Source organism: Notothenia rossii, assembly GCF_949606895.1.
Source record: "Notothenia rossii genome assembly, chromosome: 6".
Classification (NCBI taxonomy): domain Eukaryota; kingdom Metazoa; phylum Chordata; class Actinopteri; order Perciformes; family Nototheniidae; genus Notothenia; species Notothenia rossii.
The window spans coordinates 78,966,771-78,983,330 of record NC_136909.1 but is presented as its reverse complement, the minus strand read 5'-3'; the positions used below and the strand labels follow the sequence as shown (position 1 = coordinate 78,983,330).

Below are 16,560 nucleotides of genomic sequence, written 5' to 3'. Positions count from 1 at the left end.
GGGGGGGGGGGGCAGGAGCTCCAACAAGCCGTTTAGGACAGAGAGTGAATACCTGGTGAATACACATACTATACAGAGATGCTGTATGAGAAACCAATGTGATTTTGGAAAACTGCACAATTTAAATCTATTCTAGTAGACCTCAACAATGGAAATATGATCAGTAGAAATGGCCATGACATGGGCCTTTTTAAGTTTATGACAGCAGCATTAAAAAAGTATTTGTAATACTGTAGCCTATATCCTGGTGGCACATGGAAAACTCTTTTTGGTGCATGCACTCTTTGTTTCGCTGCTGCTGTTTTTGTGCATACAGAGAAGACATAGAATTCATATTTATGAAACATGCATGCATTAAGTCATTTACATGTTATTTACATTTCATAAAGTAAAGTAAAATTACAAAGATTTTAGCTAATGGTGATTAAAAGAATATAATTTTGGTAGAACGCATTTGCCTCATATATCATGATGACATGTTTATTTAAAGCAGTAAAAGTTCATATCGAGCTCAAATCATATTTTTACATACCATTTTTTTTGTAGTATTTTGGTGGCAAAAAACATAATTCAAAGGTGAAGAATTGTTCAAACACAGCGTACAATATTAAATGTTATAAGGAAAATGGCTGTTCAATGTTCAAAACCAAAATGATATGTGCAGGATGCAATATGATCACCTCAACCTCCACTAATGTCATGGATATTCTGCAGCATTTATTGAGTTCAGCACGTTAAATTACAGCAGGAAACATAAACAACCGGCACAACTCAATATATAGCTGACCTGACAGTTGGATGGAAACCTTATTTCCTCTCTTTTTTAAGTGTTGTGGTATAAATATGTAATTATAACCGTGTTAAGGACTGTCTCTCTTTAACCCAACATAATCCCCTCTTTAGCCCTTCTCTCGTCTTTGTTAAAGGCCACTTGTGCCGAGAGGCCAGCGTTCACCTTGTTCCTCCATTTGTACTCACTGTAAGCCGGTCACCTCCGGACGAGTGACAGCTATAGCACAAACAAATGCTGAAGTTTAGATGCTAATGCTCTCTTTCTGTCGTTCTCTCCTTCCTCCTTCCAGCCTGCCTCATAATCTCTCATCCTCCTCCTCCTCCTCCTCCTCCTCCTCCTCCTCCTCCTCCTCCTCTGCTCTCCCTGCTCCTAATCCGCTTCACAGCCGTGAAAACTCTCCATGAGGGAGAGATGACCCGTTCTAATGGGTGGAGGCAACCACCCACACACACAGCCGCGGAGGGTCCCAGCCAACACACACACACACACACACACACACACGCACACACACACGCACACACACACACACACACACCACACACACACACACACACACACACACCCACACACACACACACACACACACACACACACACACACAGAGACACACACACACACACAGAGACACACACACACACACACACACACACACACACACACACACACACAGAGACACACACACACACACAGAGACACACACACACACACACACACACACACACACACACACACACACACACACACACACACACACACACACACACACGCACACGAAAACATCAGATCCACTAAGCTGGCCTTGCTTAGTAGATTGTCTGAATAAGACGCAGCGAGCCGGGAACACGCTACGTGATTTAAACCCCCATTATAACCCATTTCAAGGAGAAGAGAATCTGCCCTGCTTTTCAGCAAAGAGGGTCAAAACACGTGTCTGGTGCTGAAACTGTTAGTTCATTAATTGATTAATCAGTCGACAGATCAGTTGTTATAAGTCAGATTTTCTCAGATATTTTCCAGCTTCTAAAATGGGAGAATTGATTGAGTTTTATGTGATGCAGAGACAGAAAACAAGCTATTTGAAGACATGTTTGGTTTTTCTGACATTTCACAGATGGGTAATTATTCACAGATTAATCAGTAATAAGAAAAAATCTTTGCAATTTTAATATGCAATGGTTCAAGCATTTAATTATCTTTATTCCTGTTGGATTCACCAACAAATTACGGATGCAGGTTAGTCACGCGTGAGAAAAGTCGAACAACTGGTAAATGCTGCATCTTTGCTTAAATATCCCATGTAAGAACATTCAAAGTCATCAGGTTTCAGTGCCCTACAGATTATTAAAGTAAACAAAGATTTACTGAGCAGCAGTAAAACATCCAGTGTATCAGAGCAGCTGTTTGTGTGAGCTGAGTGTGTGCAGGTGTTGAGCTCTCAGTGGGATCATTCAGCCATTTTCCTGCTGGTTCCCGTACACTTGTTTATTAGACGCTTTAAGGACCATACAGCTGCTTTTGAATGCTGTTGACCAGTTAGGCACAGATTGCTTAATGTTTTACATCCCTGCTGACCATTTACCAGAGCTTGCCAAAAAAATGTTCTCTTCACTTCACCTTTAAACTATCAATGATGCAACTGCAAACTTACTTGAGAGGCAGTCAGTAAACATGATTCCCCATTTTTTCAGTCACATGTCAGTACCCTCAGGTCGGAGAGTTGCCTGGTAAACAAAACAGTTGTGATTGAAGTGATCGTTTCATGTACAGTATCCTTTTCACGATGCCAATGTTCTCTTTTTAGCTAAATATTTCATTGTTAAATTGACTCAGATTAATGTACCGTAAGAAGGTGAATGTCGGCGAGGGACTGGATTATAGAAAACAAGTGTAGGTTGCTGCTAAATTGCTTATAAATTAGGCCTCTTCAATATAAGAGAAAAATAATGTGCTGTTTCTCATTAATAACTTATGAAGGCTCACGTTTTTATTGGTGGGATCGTTTACGACCAAGCTTAAATTATAAAAAGTCCCCCCAAAAAAGAGACAATCATTTTATTTTTGTTGGACAAATGTGCCGGGGAACATCTGCCCTGGGATGCCCTGACACACACCCTGCATCCAACAGAAGCACACACTCCTGCTAGTTAGCAACAGCCCGGCTAGCCACAAAGCTACAGTAGCATTTCCTCTAGACCAGCTCCTCGGGTCCTGCTTCAACAGATGGCCCAACTGGTCCCTTGACAGGCCTGCAAGGAGGGGGGAGAGTGGGATGATGGGAGAGTTAAAGGGGGATGGAGGGAGGATGGGGGAGTTAAAGGGGGATGGAGGGAGGTTGCGGGGGGTTGGCACCCTCTTAGGAGGACTGGGGGGGAGGGGGGATGTGGGGAGGGTGAGGGAGGGAGGTGGAAGACATATGTCCACAGCCCTGGCCCCTGCCGACCGACTGTCTCTGCTGGATGCCTGGCGCACACACACACACACACACACACACACACACACACACACACACACACACACACACACACACACACACACACACACACACACACACACACACTGTTTTTGAAACCAAAACAGTCACCGAAACACAAATCTTAAAAGTTAACCATGTGGGGACAAAAAGACGGTCCCCATAAGGGAGGTTAGTCATCGTGATGTGACTGTGTAAACATACTTTGGTCCCCGCCATGTCAGTAATATGAGTTTACACACACAGATACACAAACTTACTCCACTAAACCTGGCACAGCTCCTCTCCCTCTCCATCTGCACCTAAAAGACCCACGCGCCCCGACAATGAGGTGACCATGTCACTGCCTGAGCCGAAGCAGAGGGAGAGAGTGAGAGAGTGAGAGAGGAGAGGGAGGGTACGAGGGAGGGACACATTAACAAGCTATAATCTCAACTGCCTTATCCATAATGCATTGTGTGGGCCAATTTACATGGTGCTGGTCCCTCTGGGAGAAAGGAGATCATCCATCACATTACTTTATTAGCTCCCTCACAGTCTCTCACAGATGCACACACAAACACACATACAAACACACGCACACAGACGCACACACATACAAACACATGCGCACACACACACACACACACACACACACACACACACACACACACACACACACACACACACACACACACACACACACACACACACACACACACACACACACACACACACAGTACAAACACACGCACACAGACGCACACACATACAAACACACAGCGCACACACAAACACACACATACAAACACAGGCACACAGACGCACACACATACAAACACACGCGCGCACACAGACGCACACACATCATTATTGTCCTGCCTGTCCTTCTCTCTCTCTCCCTCTGTTTTGTTGGCCTGTTTTGTCATGGTTGTTGTTTTAAACTGCTGCTGCCTCTATAAAACAACTCCACACCGTGTCGTGTTGTGCAGACTGTGACAAACAGGCAGGGATTTTTCTTTTAAAATATACAACAATAGGTCATTTAAAAAAATACGACAGCCTCGGGTTTCAGGGTGAGTCATGGAGGAGTTTGGAGTCAGAGGATTTAGGTAAATGTCAAGAATCTGATGCCAGGCTTTGTTTTTCTGAACTAAACTTTGTTTTTTTGTGTGTATGAATTAATAAATCTCGCAATAGTAAATCCACAAAGTATCTTTAATCCCCGATAATTTTTTTCAGATTAACATAAATTGAGTCACTTTTTAGGGGAGATTTGAGGACATCTAAAACAAATACAAACCTTTTGGGACAGCAGAGTATTTAATATTGTGTACATGCATTTTGGTTAACTTTTCGTCCCCACTGACTTATAGTAGACACCCACTTTGTGTTTGTATGTGGTCATTTCGCAACAGTCTCATCTGTCCATCTGGGAAAATATAACTCCTTTTTCTTGAGATTTTTTTGAGATTATTTGTTTTATTAAATGAAGACATTATCAACATTATTGCAAATAATCGTACTTTGTGCATACATAAATGTTGTTGTTCCTCTCTGAAATATCTTTCAATCACTAGGGTTTTTTATGCAGATTCTAGTTAAATTGAATTGAACTGCACTTTTTAAGGACTCTAGTTAAACATCACTGAATAGTTTCGATTCTAAAATCAGGATTAAAAATCATAGTTTCAAATATGTCGTTTTATACATGATCATTTATAAAACAAAAACATGTTGAGCACACGTCCAATTTAATGCATATTTTTCAGATGGTATAGTCCATATACACAACATAACTTGGAATTGTATTTCATATGAGTATCTCAAGGCTTAGCCACACTTATAACCATTCAGTTAACTTTATTTGTATTGTTTTTATTTAACCAGTTATTATGATCTAATTATTATAGTGAATAAGGAACTACATTAAGGTTTAAGATGTTGAGAGGAGAAATTATTTCCTTTTTAATTCTAAATCAGTCCAGATGATGCATAAAGAACACATTAACTTGTCCATAAAACTGTTCTGAGTTCTGTGTGTGTGTGTGTGTGTGTGTGTGTGTGTGTGTGTGTGTGTGTGTGTGTGTGTGTGTGTGTGTGTGTGTGTGTGTGTGTGTGTGTGTGTGTGTGTGTGTGTGTGTGTGTGTGTGTGTGTGTGTGTGTGTGTGTGTGTGTGTGTGTGTGTGTGTGTGTGTGTGTGTGTGTGTGTGTGTGTGTGTCTCTCTAATGACTGGATCGAGTGAAGTCTTCCGTGCATGTGTCTGAGAAACGAGTTGTTGGCACCTTAGCCACACACACATACACACACACACACACACACACACACACACACACACACACACACACACACACAGAGATCCATCAGTAGTGAATAAAAGAGCTGTAATTGCAATCATATATGTGGGGCTTCAGCACTACGCGCCATACCGTACCATTAGTATCACAAATAAGTAATAATTTGCTAATGACAACATTATGTTGAGTCAGTTTAGGGGCAATTAAAGTGAGTGATATTTACATATGCCCAATGAATCACCGAGCGTGGCAGTTCAGGCGGTCTCTAATGAATATTCATCCAGGCATTTCTCCCCTGCGCGCTGCAGTTATAAACTGAATTATGGCTGATTTGCCCTTTTAAAAATGAACATGGGCGCATCTCCCACAAGGAGGCGGCGAACAATAACGTCTGATTATAAAATGTTTTACTGCTAAACTGCCGGTGAGGAGACGGTGGCAGCGTGGTTAAAGGAGGGACCTAAAATCAATCCGGTTTAGTCCCCGCCTGTCCACCTTTTAGACACACATATTACGCATTTAGAATATCAGACTGAACGTAATTGATTTGATTTTTTAGTAATCAGATCTTGTACTTAGGGAAACGTAGAAGTAGATTTTAGGAATACTCTGTTACAAGTAAAAGTCCTGCATTCAAAATGTTACTCAAGTAAAAGTACAAAAGTAGGTTACTAGCATAAAAATGTACTTTAAGTAAAATACTTATTATGCGGATGGGTTGGGTAGAAGAACAGCAACAAAAGTAAATACTCAAATAACGTAATCTGAAGTGTACTAAAGTACCAGTACTTTTTACACCACTGGTAGTTTGTCTTCACATTATCCCAAGTGAAGGTCACAGTTTCTCCCCAACCCTTTAGGTTGGATTTCCGTAAGGCGAGGCTGCCTCAACAACTCATCCGGGGATTTCTCCGGTAATTGCCCCGGTGTTTGTCGGGGGCGGGGCTGACCTCTCAGGTGCAGGATCAACAGGCGACATCAGTTTACATTCAGGGCGCTTAACAAGATGGGCTGCACGTTTATCATGCAAATAAGCAGCTCCCTAGCAGGTGTCAGCATACACACACACACACACACACACACACACACACACACACACACACACACACACACACACACACACACACACACACACACACACACACACACACACACACACAGCATGCAGCGTCTTTAAACAGGACTGCAATCATTATCAAATTAACAAATGAAAACAAAGACACACACGTCTTTTTTTAATGACCAATGCAGCTGTACCTCGTAATGAGTATATTTAAATGTACAATGTAAAAGCAACAACATTTTATTTGTGTATAGCTTTAGATTGGTCACACCTTTAAAATGTGACACAGACGACAGACCTTAAAGCATTTCTTTATGAAACTCTAAAATCAACAAATGGTTTATATGTATAATAATAGATGTGCCACTGTGTATCATGTACACATATTGCATATTTTTGCAACAATTCCCTCCTCACGTGTCTGATGGTGGAGTTCATTTGATTTGGACAGACCAGGTTTTGGACAATATTAATAATTGATTTACAAGTCATGAGTTAATCATTTATTTTTGTTTTTGTTGTAAACAAGTGCAAGCGATAACATTGTTAATTTCACTTTTGTAAACCAATAAATATCATGCCACACTTCATTTACTCCGAACAATGTATCTCGCAACAATGTATGTCATTCATCAAAAGCTTTTAAAGTGCGGAAATGCTTCATGACACATTTGTGGAATTTAATGTTTACTGGATTTTTAAAACAGTTGAATACCTTAAGAACAAAAAGAAGAAAAACATGTTTTATCTCCTGCTGTCATATTTATGTATATTATCTCAGTCCTTCCTCAACACTTCAGTTTGCTTCTTCCTCTTTTACTGAGATGTATCTGCTGCCATCTTGTGGTTTAAAGCTGCATGCATTTCAAAACAAACTTCAATGTCCCAGAGGAGATATCTGTGCTGTTACACAGGGACCAGAGGTTAGTATCAGCTGGAGAAAATGAAAAAGCAGAGCTGCGAAGAATTCATTCTGTGTCCAAATGTGTGGAATGTCCTCCCTCCTTAAATACTAAACCCTCCTGTTTTTCTCATCTGATAAACATGGCTTCCTGAACCGAAGAAAGAACAGCCAGCAGCTTTTCATTCAGTCTGGATTCAGACGTTTTGTTGGATGAATTCCTTGATGGAAGTTCTCATTTCTCTTTTTGGTGGAGAGGAAAAACAAGAGGAAAATAAATGCTCAACACGTTCAAAGCCACCAGATTGTCACTATCATTTCGTATTAGGGATTACACCATTATCTCATTTCAGTATTTAGAAACAAAGGACTCGTCAGCTGGAGGGGGTTGATATTCTGCTCCCTCAGGGGGTCTCTCATTAGTTTACATATCTTCTTCTATCATGCTGATAAACAGCTGTGCATACTTTCCAGTTCGCTTGGGGAAAAATACAATTAAAGCTATTTGATAATAAAATCGTATGTCGTTTTCTAAGGTTCTTAGGGAATGTCCCTAAGTAACTTAGGGAGTTTGTATTTCAAGAGCCTCCTTATTTATTCATCAAAATATTGAATAATCTCTCCTTATTTCGGTACCACGACTAAGAAACTTTCCCTTTATACGTAATTATCTATCTCAAATTTGAGTGTCCATTGCTGTTTTTGCTCAATCTTTGTATTTTTCAATGTATGTTATCGTATGTGACAATGATAAATACAAAGTAGTTTAGCCCGGCCATGTGAGGAAAGATTGGTGGCCATTGGTTAGAATGTTTGGTAACCAAGGGAAAAGCAATCGGGAAAAATCCTACTTTAGATTCTCCTTAAGAAAGAGGATAGTTTCTGAAACAGGACCCCTGCTGAGCAAGACAGAGATTGTTTGCAGGTCCTGAACACTGGATCCTCTTCCCTCTGTTGTTCTAAGTTACTCAGTATCAGTACACAAAGCTGACATATATGACAGAGGTCTCTGGTAATTTCGGCAGGTGGAGGTCCTGAAAGGGCAGCATGCCGTCATTGTCTATATGTGTTTGGACAGTGTAGGCTTTGGCCTCCGCCCCCCACTCCAGCACGGAGCTGTGGATGACCCCCAGTCGGGCCTGTTCATGAAACGCTGCTCCCAGCTCCCTGCCCAGGAAGATGTCCTGGATCTGGGATGGGGAAAAATCAAAGGAATCTCTCTGCAGGTCCTCAACCATTTCCATGTTTGTGTCTTCTTCCCTGTTGTATCTATTTGAGTCAAAGTGAGCTCCATTATCCCTGTCTGGGTCACTGTTTGAGGTTCTAAATCTGTTTGCATCTGAACTTTGATAAACAGGACTCTGTGCCATGTTCACCATGGTCAGTCTCTCCAGGTGCTGCACAGAAAAATGTCCCTCCAGGGAAGAAGAAGGTGTCTCTCTGGATCCACAGTGGATGAGAGTTAGGTGCCTCACCTCAGAGTTGTTGAGCAGACGTGCCGTGTTTAGCGGCGACGTGAACCAAACTGTTAAACGTCTTGCCCCGAAAACAGGGGTGGAGTACGACTGGATGTCCTTGCATCTGCAGTCTGTGAGGGACGACAGGCTGCAGGGCTGCGGGAGCTGGCTGCAGGAGTAGTAGAAGAAGCTGTTGTGGGTCACATAGGCCAGGCGCAGGTCAGAGCGCTGCAGAGCCACCGACACACACAGCAGCACACATAGGAGCGGGGCGGGGGGGCTGAGGGCCGCCATCACTGCTGCAGGAGGGTCTCAGGCAGCATGTTGACTCATGTGGGGGGGGGGGGGGGGGGGTGTGTCTTCAGAAACACACCTGAGCCTATAGAAAAGAGAACACAATCAATATCAGGGAAGTACTAATCAACATTTTACACACTGCAGTGTTTCCCCTAGGTTTACTGCTTTGGGGGGGGGGGGGGGTGCTGCCTGAGCTGGGGGGGGGGGGGGGAGGGGGGGAGTTGGGATATAGATTATTTTTTTAGGGTCAAAAACACTAATCTTACTACGCAGCGCTCCTCCAAGACAATGGTAGGGGAAACACTGCACTGTATACTGTATATTAAAGGGAACAAATTATGCTTTTGGGGTTTTCCCTCTCCTGTAGTGTTGTATAGGTGTCTGCATGTAATGGTCTACAAAGGCTACAATCCCAAAGTTGCCTCCGATGGGAGTTTCTCTCCAATACACTTCCCCCCCCCCCGCCTGAAGCGCCTCCATTGGACTCCTTTGTTTACTTCCATGACATAGTGACATCACTATATAACACCAGCGCTTCTATTGGCTAGCGCTCCAACAAATTGTACAAAATAGGCTAAGGGACGGAACATCTTTAAGCAGTTTACTCATCACAACAGAGCTGGCCGGCTAACTAATCAGAGCAGACTGGGCTCTGGTTCTGGTTCTGGTTCTGGTCTCAGGGTGAAAAGAGCAGCATGGAAACATGTCACAAATACCAATTTTAACCTGAAAGAGAGCAGAATAGGGCCCCTTTAAAGGTGGGGTAGGTAAGTTTGAGAAACTGGCTCGAGATACACTTTTTGTTATATTCAATGGAATGCTCTTAACATCCCGATAGCAATGAATATCTGAAGTGCTTTGACAAAAAATCCATTAAAAAATGTCATCTGTGTCCATCTGTGCACAAATTTATCTCGTGCCCTCATTGGTCATGTGCGCGTTCGTGTGTGTTGGAGGAAGAGCTCTGTAAGGAAGTGGAAGATTTTTTCCGGCTGTGTATTTTAAAATTCTAGCGCACTTGAGCTGGTTTCTCCAAAATTACCTACCCCACCTTCAAGTGAAAGATTTGAATATTTGTTCACTGCATTCCAGCAGTATTATTTATGTTGTATTTGAATCTTTTGTTAACACATCGGTCCTCCCCATGTCCGATTCTATTACTCCGGTTAATGATTTACAACAACCCCGGGTTGCTGGTGTGAACTTTCATTTCATCAACACAAAATAAAGTTACCTCGACATAAGATAATAATCCTGACATTTTTGTGGCCAAAGTTCAACTGCTGTTCAAAATCAGCATTAGTGAGAGAAATGTTTATATAAAAATCTAAATGCTTGGGTCTTATAAACAAACTCAGGACTCTTTCAGCGCAGGTCAACTTTCATACGGGAGATTCATGTTATTGGATAGCTGAGTGAAATGCTCCGAGGTCGCTCCCCTGTGTCTCTCATCCACTAAGTATGGCCTTACCAAGACATGAAGAGAGGGGATGTGGACACACTGACAGCTGGTTTGGATCAGCTCTCTGACACACACACACACACACACACACACACACACACACACACACACACACACACACACACACACACACACACACACACACACACACACACACACACACACACACACACACACACACACACACACACACACACACACACACAGGCACACACACACACACACACACACACACACACACACACACACACACACACACACACAGGCACACACACACACACACACACACACACACACACACACTTGGCACTTGGAGCCCTCATTGAATTTCCCACATACACACACATTTAGAAAATTATAACTATGAAGATTGCTTTGAGATTCCAGGGAAAACATTGTTTAGAAATCTTGGCTTTCACAAAGGTCTGGGCCACGAACACGACTCTGCCTGGTTTTGAAGCCAGGGCAGAGTTGACCACCACATTCTTCCTTCCTGCCTCATGTGACTTTAAAACAGAAGTGAATTATCTACAGTACATTTAACATCCTGTTTCTTATCCCCCTTTTATGCCTTTAATGTTGTACAAATATTCTTATTTCGCAATGTCTGACAGTATTAGTATGTGCTTTAAGATTTTTATGGCTGCACAATTCCATAAAAAGGCTTGTGCATCATTTTTACGCACATGTCACACTGATATTTTTGGAGACACAGTTTGGAGGGTCTGAACAGTGTTTGGCTGCATTAGTTTTTACTTACTGACCACAGCAGGCCAGAGACTTTTAGGATTCTTTACTTTTCAGATTGTGCTTGCTTATAAAAAAGATCTCACAGTAAATAACATACTGAATTTGTTTAGGCATGAAAAATAAGCTATTCAACTAAATACATTTGATGACCACAGTGTTATTGACATTAGGTATAAAGATGTGCTTAAAGGTACATCTTATGATGCTCTGAATTTGTTAACTAACCCTACAAAAACATCAAGACTCTTTTGGTAACAAGCGTTTAGCTAAAGCTATAGACCTCCATCGTTCCCAAAACTATTACCGTCTAAGCTCAATGAAAGCCCATGACATGTTTTTTTCAAACCGCTGAACACAGGAACAGCTGTTTAATTTGCGTCAATGGGTCATCCATCTTCCTGCTGCCTAACACATTTCTAAATTACCAAATCAAATACAACTGCAATATTTAATTATGTTTGAGTAACATTTGCTCAAATCGGCGGTTGCTTTTTAAAAAATCTTTACGTTTTTTTTAACAAAACAAATGCAGAGTATGATCGCACCTTTTAAGCACAGGTTCACACACATGTCAATAACACTGCTGTCATCAAATGCATTTATTTTAACAACGTATTTCTCATCACTAAACCCATTTATTTCGACCTGTGTGTCTTTATGTATAGGCTTAGGGCTTAGAGCCTCAGACAGGCTGGGGAAGTTGTAAACTACACTTTGATGGCTTAATCTCTAAACATGTAAAAATATCAGCAGTCCTTCAGTAAAGCTTAAATTGCTTCCTTCAAAAATGTATTTTCTCATTCAATACAATTAGATTATTTTACAGTAGTTGTTTGAGTTTTCTAAACTGTTGTTATGAGTCTAAAATGCTGCCCTCACCACTTGAATCAATCGCAACTCATGCAAACCCAAACTGACCACAGCTGCCATGCTCAGCGACAAAGCAAGTCACAAACTTTGAAGAGTCACCTTTCAAGTGTGCAGACAAAAGGCTTTGGATTCTCATGAGGTACAAAACGGGTGGATTATCCCTTTGAGATGAACATACAGGAATAGTTAAGAATCTCCTTCGAAGAAAAGCCACAGCTTCCTTGATTTCAGTGTCCAAACAACAACAAAAGTCTGAACTGACAAACCCCTCTAGCAGCCGTAGTAATTATGACGGGAGCAAAGACCGCGAGACAATGTTGTTTTGTAAAGCTTGACCACGACCGTTCCCGAACCTGAACAGTTTATTTTTGAAGCCACACTGACAGAGGTTGCCTGGCAAAAAATAGTAATTTTCAAACCTTTGTCACAGATTTATTTTTCAACTCTGAAAGAGTGTTCTTTTAGAGGTCATGGACAAACAACATGGTTTGCTGTTGGGAGACTTTATATGAGTCACTTTCAGGCTACATTTTGGGAAACAAACCTCATTCATTTCTTGCTGAAAGATGGATGACAAGAGATACACGGTAGTACTAAATTATATAAGCAAACCACGAAGCAAAATCACTTCACCAGCACCTCTAAATATCACTTTTTACATCTTATATTTAATCTGCACAAGACAAAAATATAGAAAATTAACTTTTTTTCCTATTTGGATGTTTTGTTAACTTTAGATTTAGATTTTTACATTTAGATTTGACAATTGACATCTTTTATTTATTATTTTGACCTATAGAACATATTTCTAAAAGTTACACAAAACAAGGTTAAATCTTTTTCTAAAATGTGAGGGAAATTAACTATAACGTTTTCACTGGAATTTTGCACCACATTTTTTTTTGTTCAGTGCCTTATCATCTCGGTAAGAAAGCATATTGCCCAAATGCTGAGGTATTCTTTTTAAAGCGATAAGGTTTTTGTAAAAACAAATGATTTAAATAACCATGGCCTCTCCATACTGAAGATATCCAGGGCTAATGCACTCAAACTTACAAAAAACGTTTTAGACGCCATAAGAGGCAAGACACAAAGCTAGTTGAATGTTTGTTTTTTTATAAATATGAAAATTATATTTCTGTTATGCATATTGATGCTGAGAACAAAGGGAAAAGCAGTAGAGGAGGAAGATGTTTTACCAGCGTTATAAAACACTTATTGATAAAAGCTCAATTTGACTGTCACAACCACGTAGCTCTGCCCAGCTTCGTGGAAATGTGTGAAGATTTACTTTCAGATTGCCACAGTTTGGTTACTCAGAAAGTGGTTGTGTCCTCCTGGCTTTACAATACTTTCCACCCACAGAGATTACCATGAATGAATGTCTGAGCACATATCTGAAAGAGCTATTCACTCACTTGAACATGAAGTGACTCAAGCCTCAAATATTTGGATAAAGAAAAATGTTTGTCCTGAAGACATCTATAATTTATTCTCACAAGGTAAACATTCAGAAGTTCACAGTGGGATTTAACGGTCAATCCAGCATCATAAGCAGCTGCAGTGTTTCTCAGTGAAACATTTTACACCTTTTCATCACAACAGATGCGGGAATGTTTCTATTACATAACTCTCAGACACAGGAATGTAAAAGCTCTGTAAAGTAATATGAGAATATACAGCAATGCTTGGCTCTCTGTTTCTTTTACGGTCCAACTGCAGGGAACATGTAAGCTGTTAAAGTACAGGAAATAATCACCAATGCTAGTACAGTACTAGTTAGAAAGTGTTCCAGATTGCTGGGGTGTAACTCACCTCAAGTTGCTGCTGAAGAGCTGATATGTGAATGCGTCAGTTTGAGGCTGGGATGGGGAGGAAAGATCACATCCAGCTGACGTCATGATGGGGGAAGTGTTCCACAGAGGAAGCTGTAACTCACATCAAGTGCACATTAAGTTCAGTCTCAAGAACTGCAGACGAACTTATGTGTGGTCTTACCATAAAAGACCTGAAGCAAAAAGGGCATCCCTTCATTGTCGATCTTTATGGGCCATTTTATGTTTGCAGGTCCATTTAGTAAGTTATCTTTTGATATAAATCCCATAATGTTTACAAAAACATAGTTTTGAAAACTGTAGCCATACCTAATCAAAAACATTTAGATGTGTTTGTTAAAGTATCATTTATAAAATTTTATGTCAGGTCCATTTAATAGGCTATATTATCTTTTGACAGCAATCCAATCCCATTTCTTATACATTTGTTTCTATATTCGGGATTGTGGGAAACGGTATATTTGAATCTCTCTGTCTGTACACACAAATTGGAAGATTGACAATAAAGTTGACTTTGACTTGACTTTGATACAGATATGTTAATGTTTACAAAAGTACATGGTCATTTTGAAGCCTAAAAAATGTAAATTAATAACTCAAATAAAACTCCAAACATCTTATATTGGGTTACTTTTTTGTAAAGCTCTTTTAGTTTTAAACCTGATTTTTATAAGCTTCTTAGTTTTTGCAATAGTCTGTAAATATACACAACTTTATAATAAAATACACACATGAACGCGCAAACGGAGGGGTAGGGTGTAGGGGTAGGGTGTAGTAGGGGGCGGTTTGGGAATGGGCTGTCTGTCTCTGTTTCCTGTTTGAAAAGTGTTCCCTCTCCCATTTTGTCTGTTGCTGCTGATAGTGTTCACCTGGTGCCCTGTGTTGTCTCCTCCCCCCTCACCTGTGTGTTGTTGGTTTGATTAGTCAGTGTGTATTTGGGCTCGGTTTTTCCTTTTTGTGTGTGTGAGATCCTTGTGGCTGCTGACTGTGTTCAGGGAGGACAGTCATATTGAGGCTGTCAATCATGTGCCCATGATTTAATAAATGCCCACACCGGGTTATATTTGAACTCTCTGCCTCTGCCTCCTTGCTTGGTCGGGCCGCTCAACTGTCAGCTTCACACCGCCATAAAGAGTACATCTTTCTCAACAGGAAATACAGAGGCCTTGAAATCGTCCTTGGAAAACCTGGTTATTTCCCGGCAACGTGAGATACTGTTAACACACAAGCCAGCTTTTGCTGCATTCAAGTGCTGTCGGATATACGAACTGTAGGGTGTTCACGTTATATTTTTATTTTCTCCTTCAGATTTAAGTCGTTTTACTGTCCTGGGTTATATATCATGGATACAGAGATAAACATTGGAGGGGTTTCACCGACAACAAAAAAAGGGTTATCACTTTTTCAAATTTTTATTTTACAAAACATTGATGGCAGGGGGGGAAAAAAATCCAATATAACATGTTGCGTGTCGTTTTGTCTCTTTTTTGGCATACAAAATAGCTTTATTTGTATGCAAAGGTGGTAAGTAACCAAGTACATTTACTCAAGTACTGTCCTTAAGTAAAAAATGTAGGTACTTTACTTGAGTATTTCCATTTTATGCTACTTTATACTTCTATTCCATTTAAAAGGGAAATAATGCTATTTTACTCCACTACATTTATTTAACAGCTTTAGCTACTTTTAACCAAATGCATCTCTAACAATTTAATAAGTGGACTAACTCTTAACGTCACAAAAGAGTCAAATTATTTAAATATTTTACAAAAATTCAATCAGAACTGTGTTGGTCTCCAAACTTAAAATGCTACTTGATGCAACAGTATTATCTAAAAATATCGCATATGTAAATATAATTTCCATATGCAAATTAAAAAATTACTTTTACTTTTGATACTTTAAGTACATTTAGCTATTTTTGTACCTTTACTCAAGTAAGATTTTGAATGTAAGACTTTTACTTGTATTGGAGTATTATGACAATAATGCAATGGTACTCAGAGGTAGAAGAAGTATTTAGATCATGCACTTAAGTAAACGTATGTACCAGAATACTCTGTTACAAGTAAAAGTCCTGCATTCAAAAGGTAACTCAAGAAAAAGTACAAAAGTATTGGCATCAAAATATATTTAAAGTACTTGTTTCGCAGAATAGCCAATTCAGCATTATAAATTATATGTTTTGATTATAATTATTGATCATTAAAGTGTTATCACAGCTGGTAATGGTGGAGCTCCTTTTTAGTATGCTGCAGGGTAGCTTGTTTTACTCCAGGTGTAACTAAAGTATTATTCAAGTCACGTATTGTTTATATTTCACTTCGTCATTAGTCAATATCTGCAAAGTAACTAAAGGTATTAAATAAATGTAGTGGAGTAAAA

At 40.2% G+C, this 16,560-nt stretch overlaps 1 protein-coding gene across 1 annotated transcript; it reads right to left on the bottom strand.

The window, feature by feature from the left end:
- Positions 1-7,093: 7,093 nt before the first annotated feature.
- Positions 7,094-14,962, bottom strand: LOC307044488 (uncharacterized protein). Its single transcript, XM_079689773.1, has 3 exons — positions 14,907-14,962; positions 14,156-14,268; positions 7,094-9,340 (listed from the first exon to the last, which is right to left on the bottom strand). Exon 3 carries the CDS (start codon positions 9,253-9,255, stop codon positions 8,479-8,481), a length of 777 nt encoding a protein of 258 aa, XP_079545899.1. The 5' UTR covers positions 9,256-9,340; positions 14,156-14,268; positions 14,907-14,962; the 3' UTR covers positions 7,094-8,478.
- Between the last annotated feature and the right edge of the window lie 1,598 nt (positions 14,963-16,560).

What these genes read in the sequence shown, in the direction of transcription:
- LOC307044488 (XM_079689773.1), bottom strand. Translation starts at nt 9,255, where the DNA reads ATGGCGGCCCTCAGCCCCCCCGCCCCGCTCCTATGTGTGCTGCTGTGT.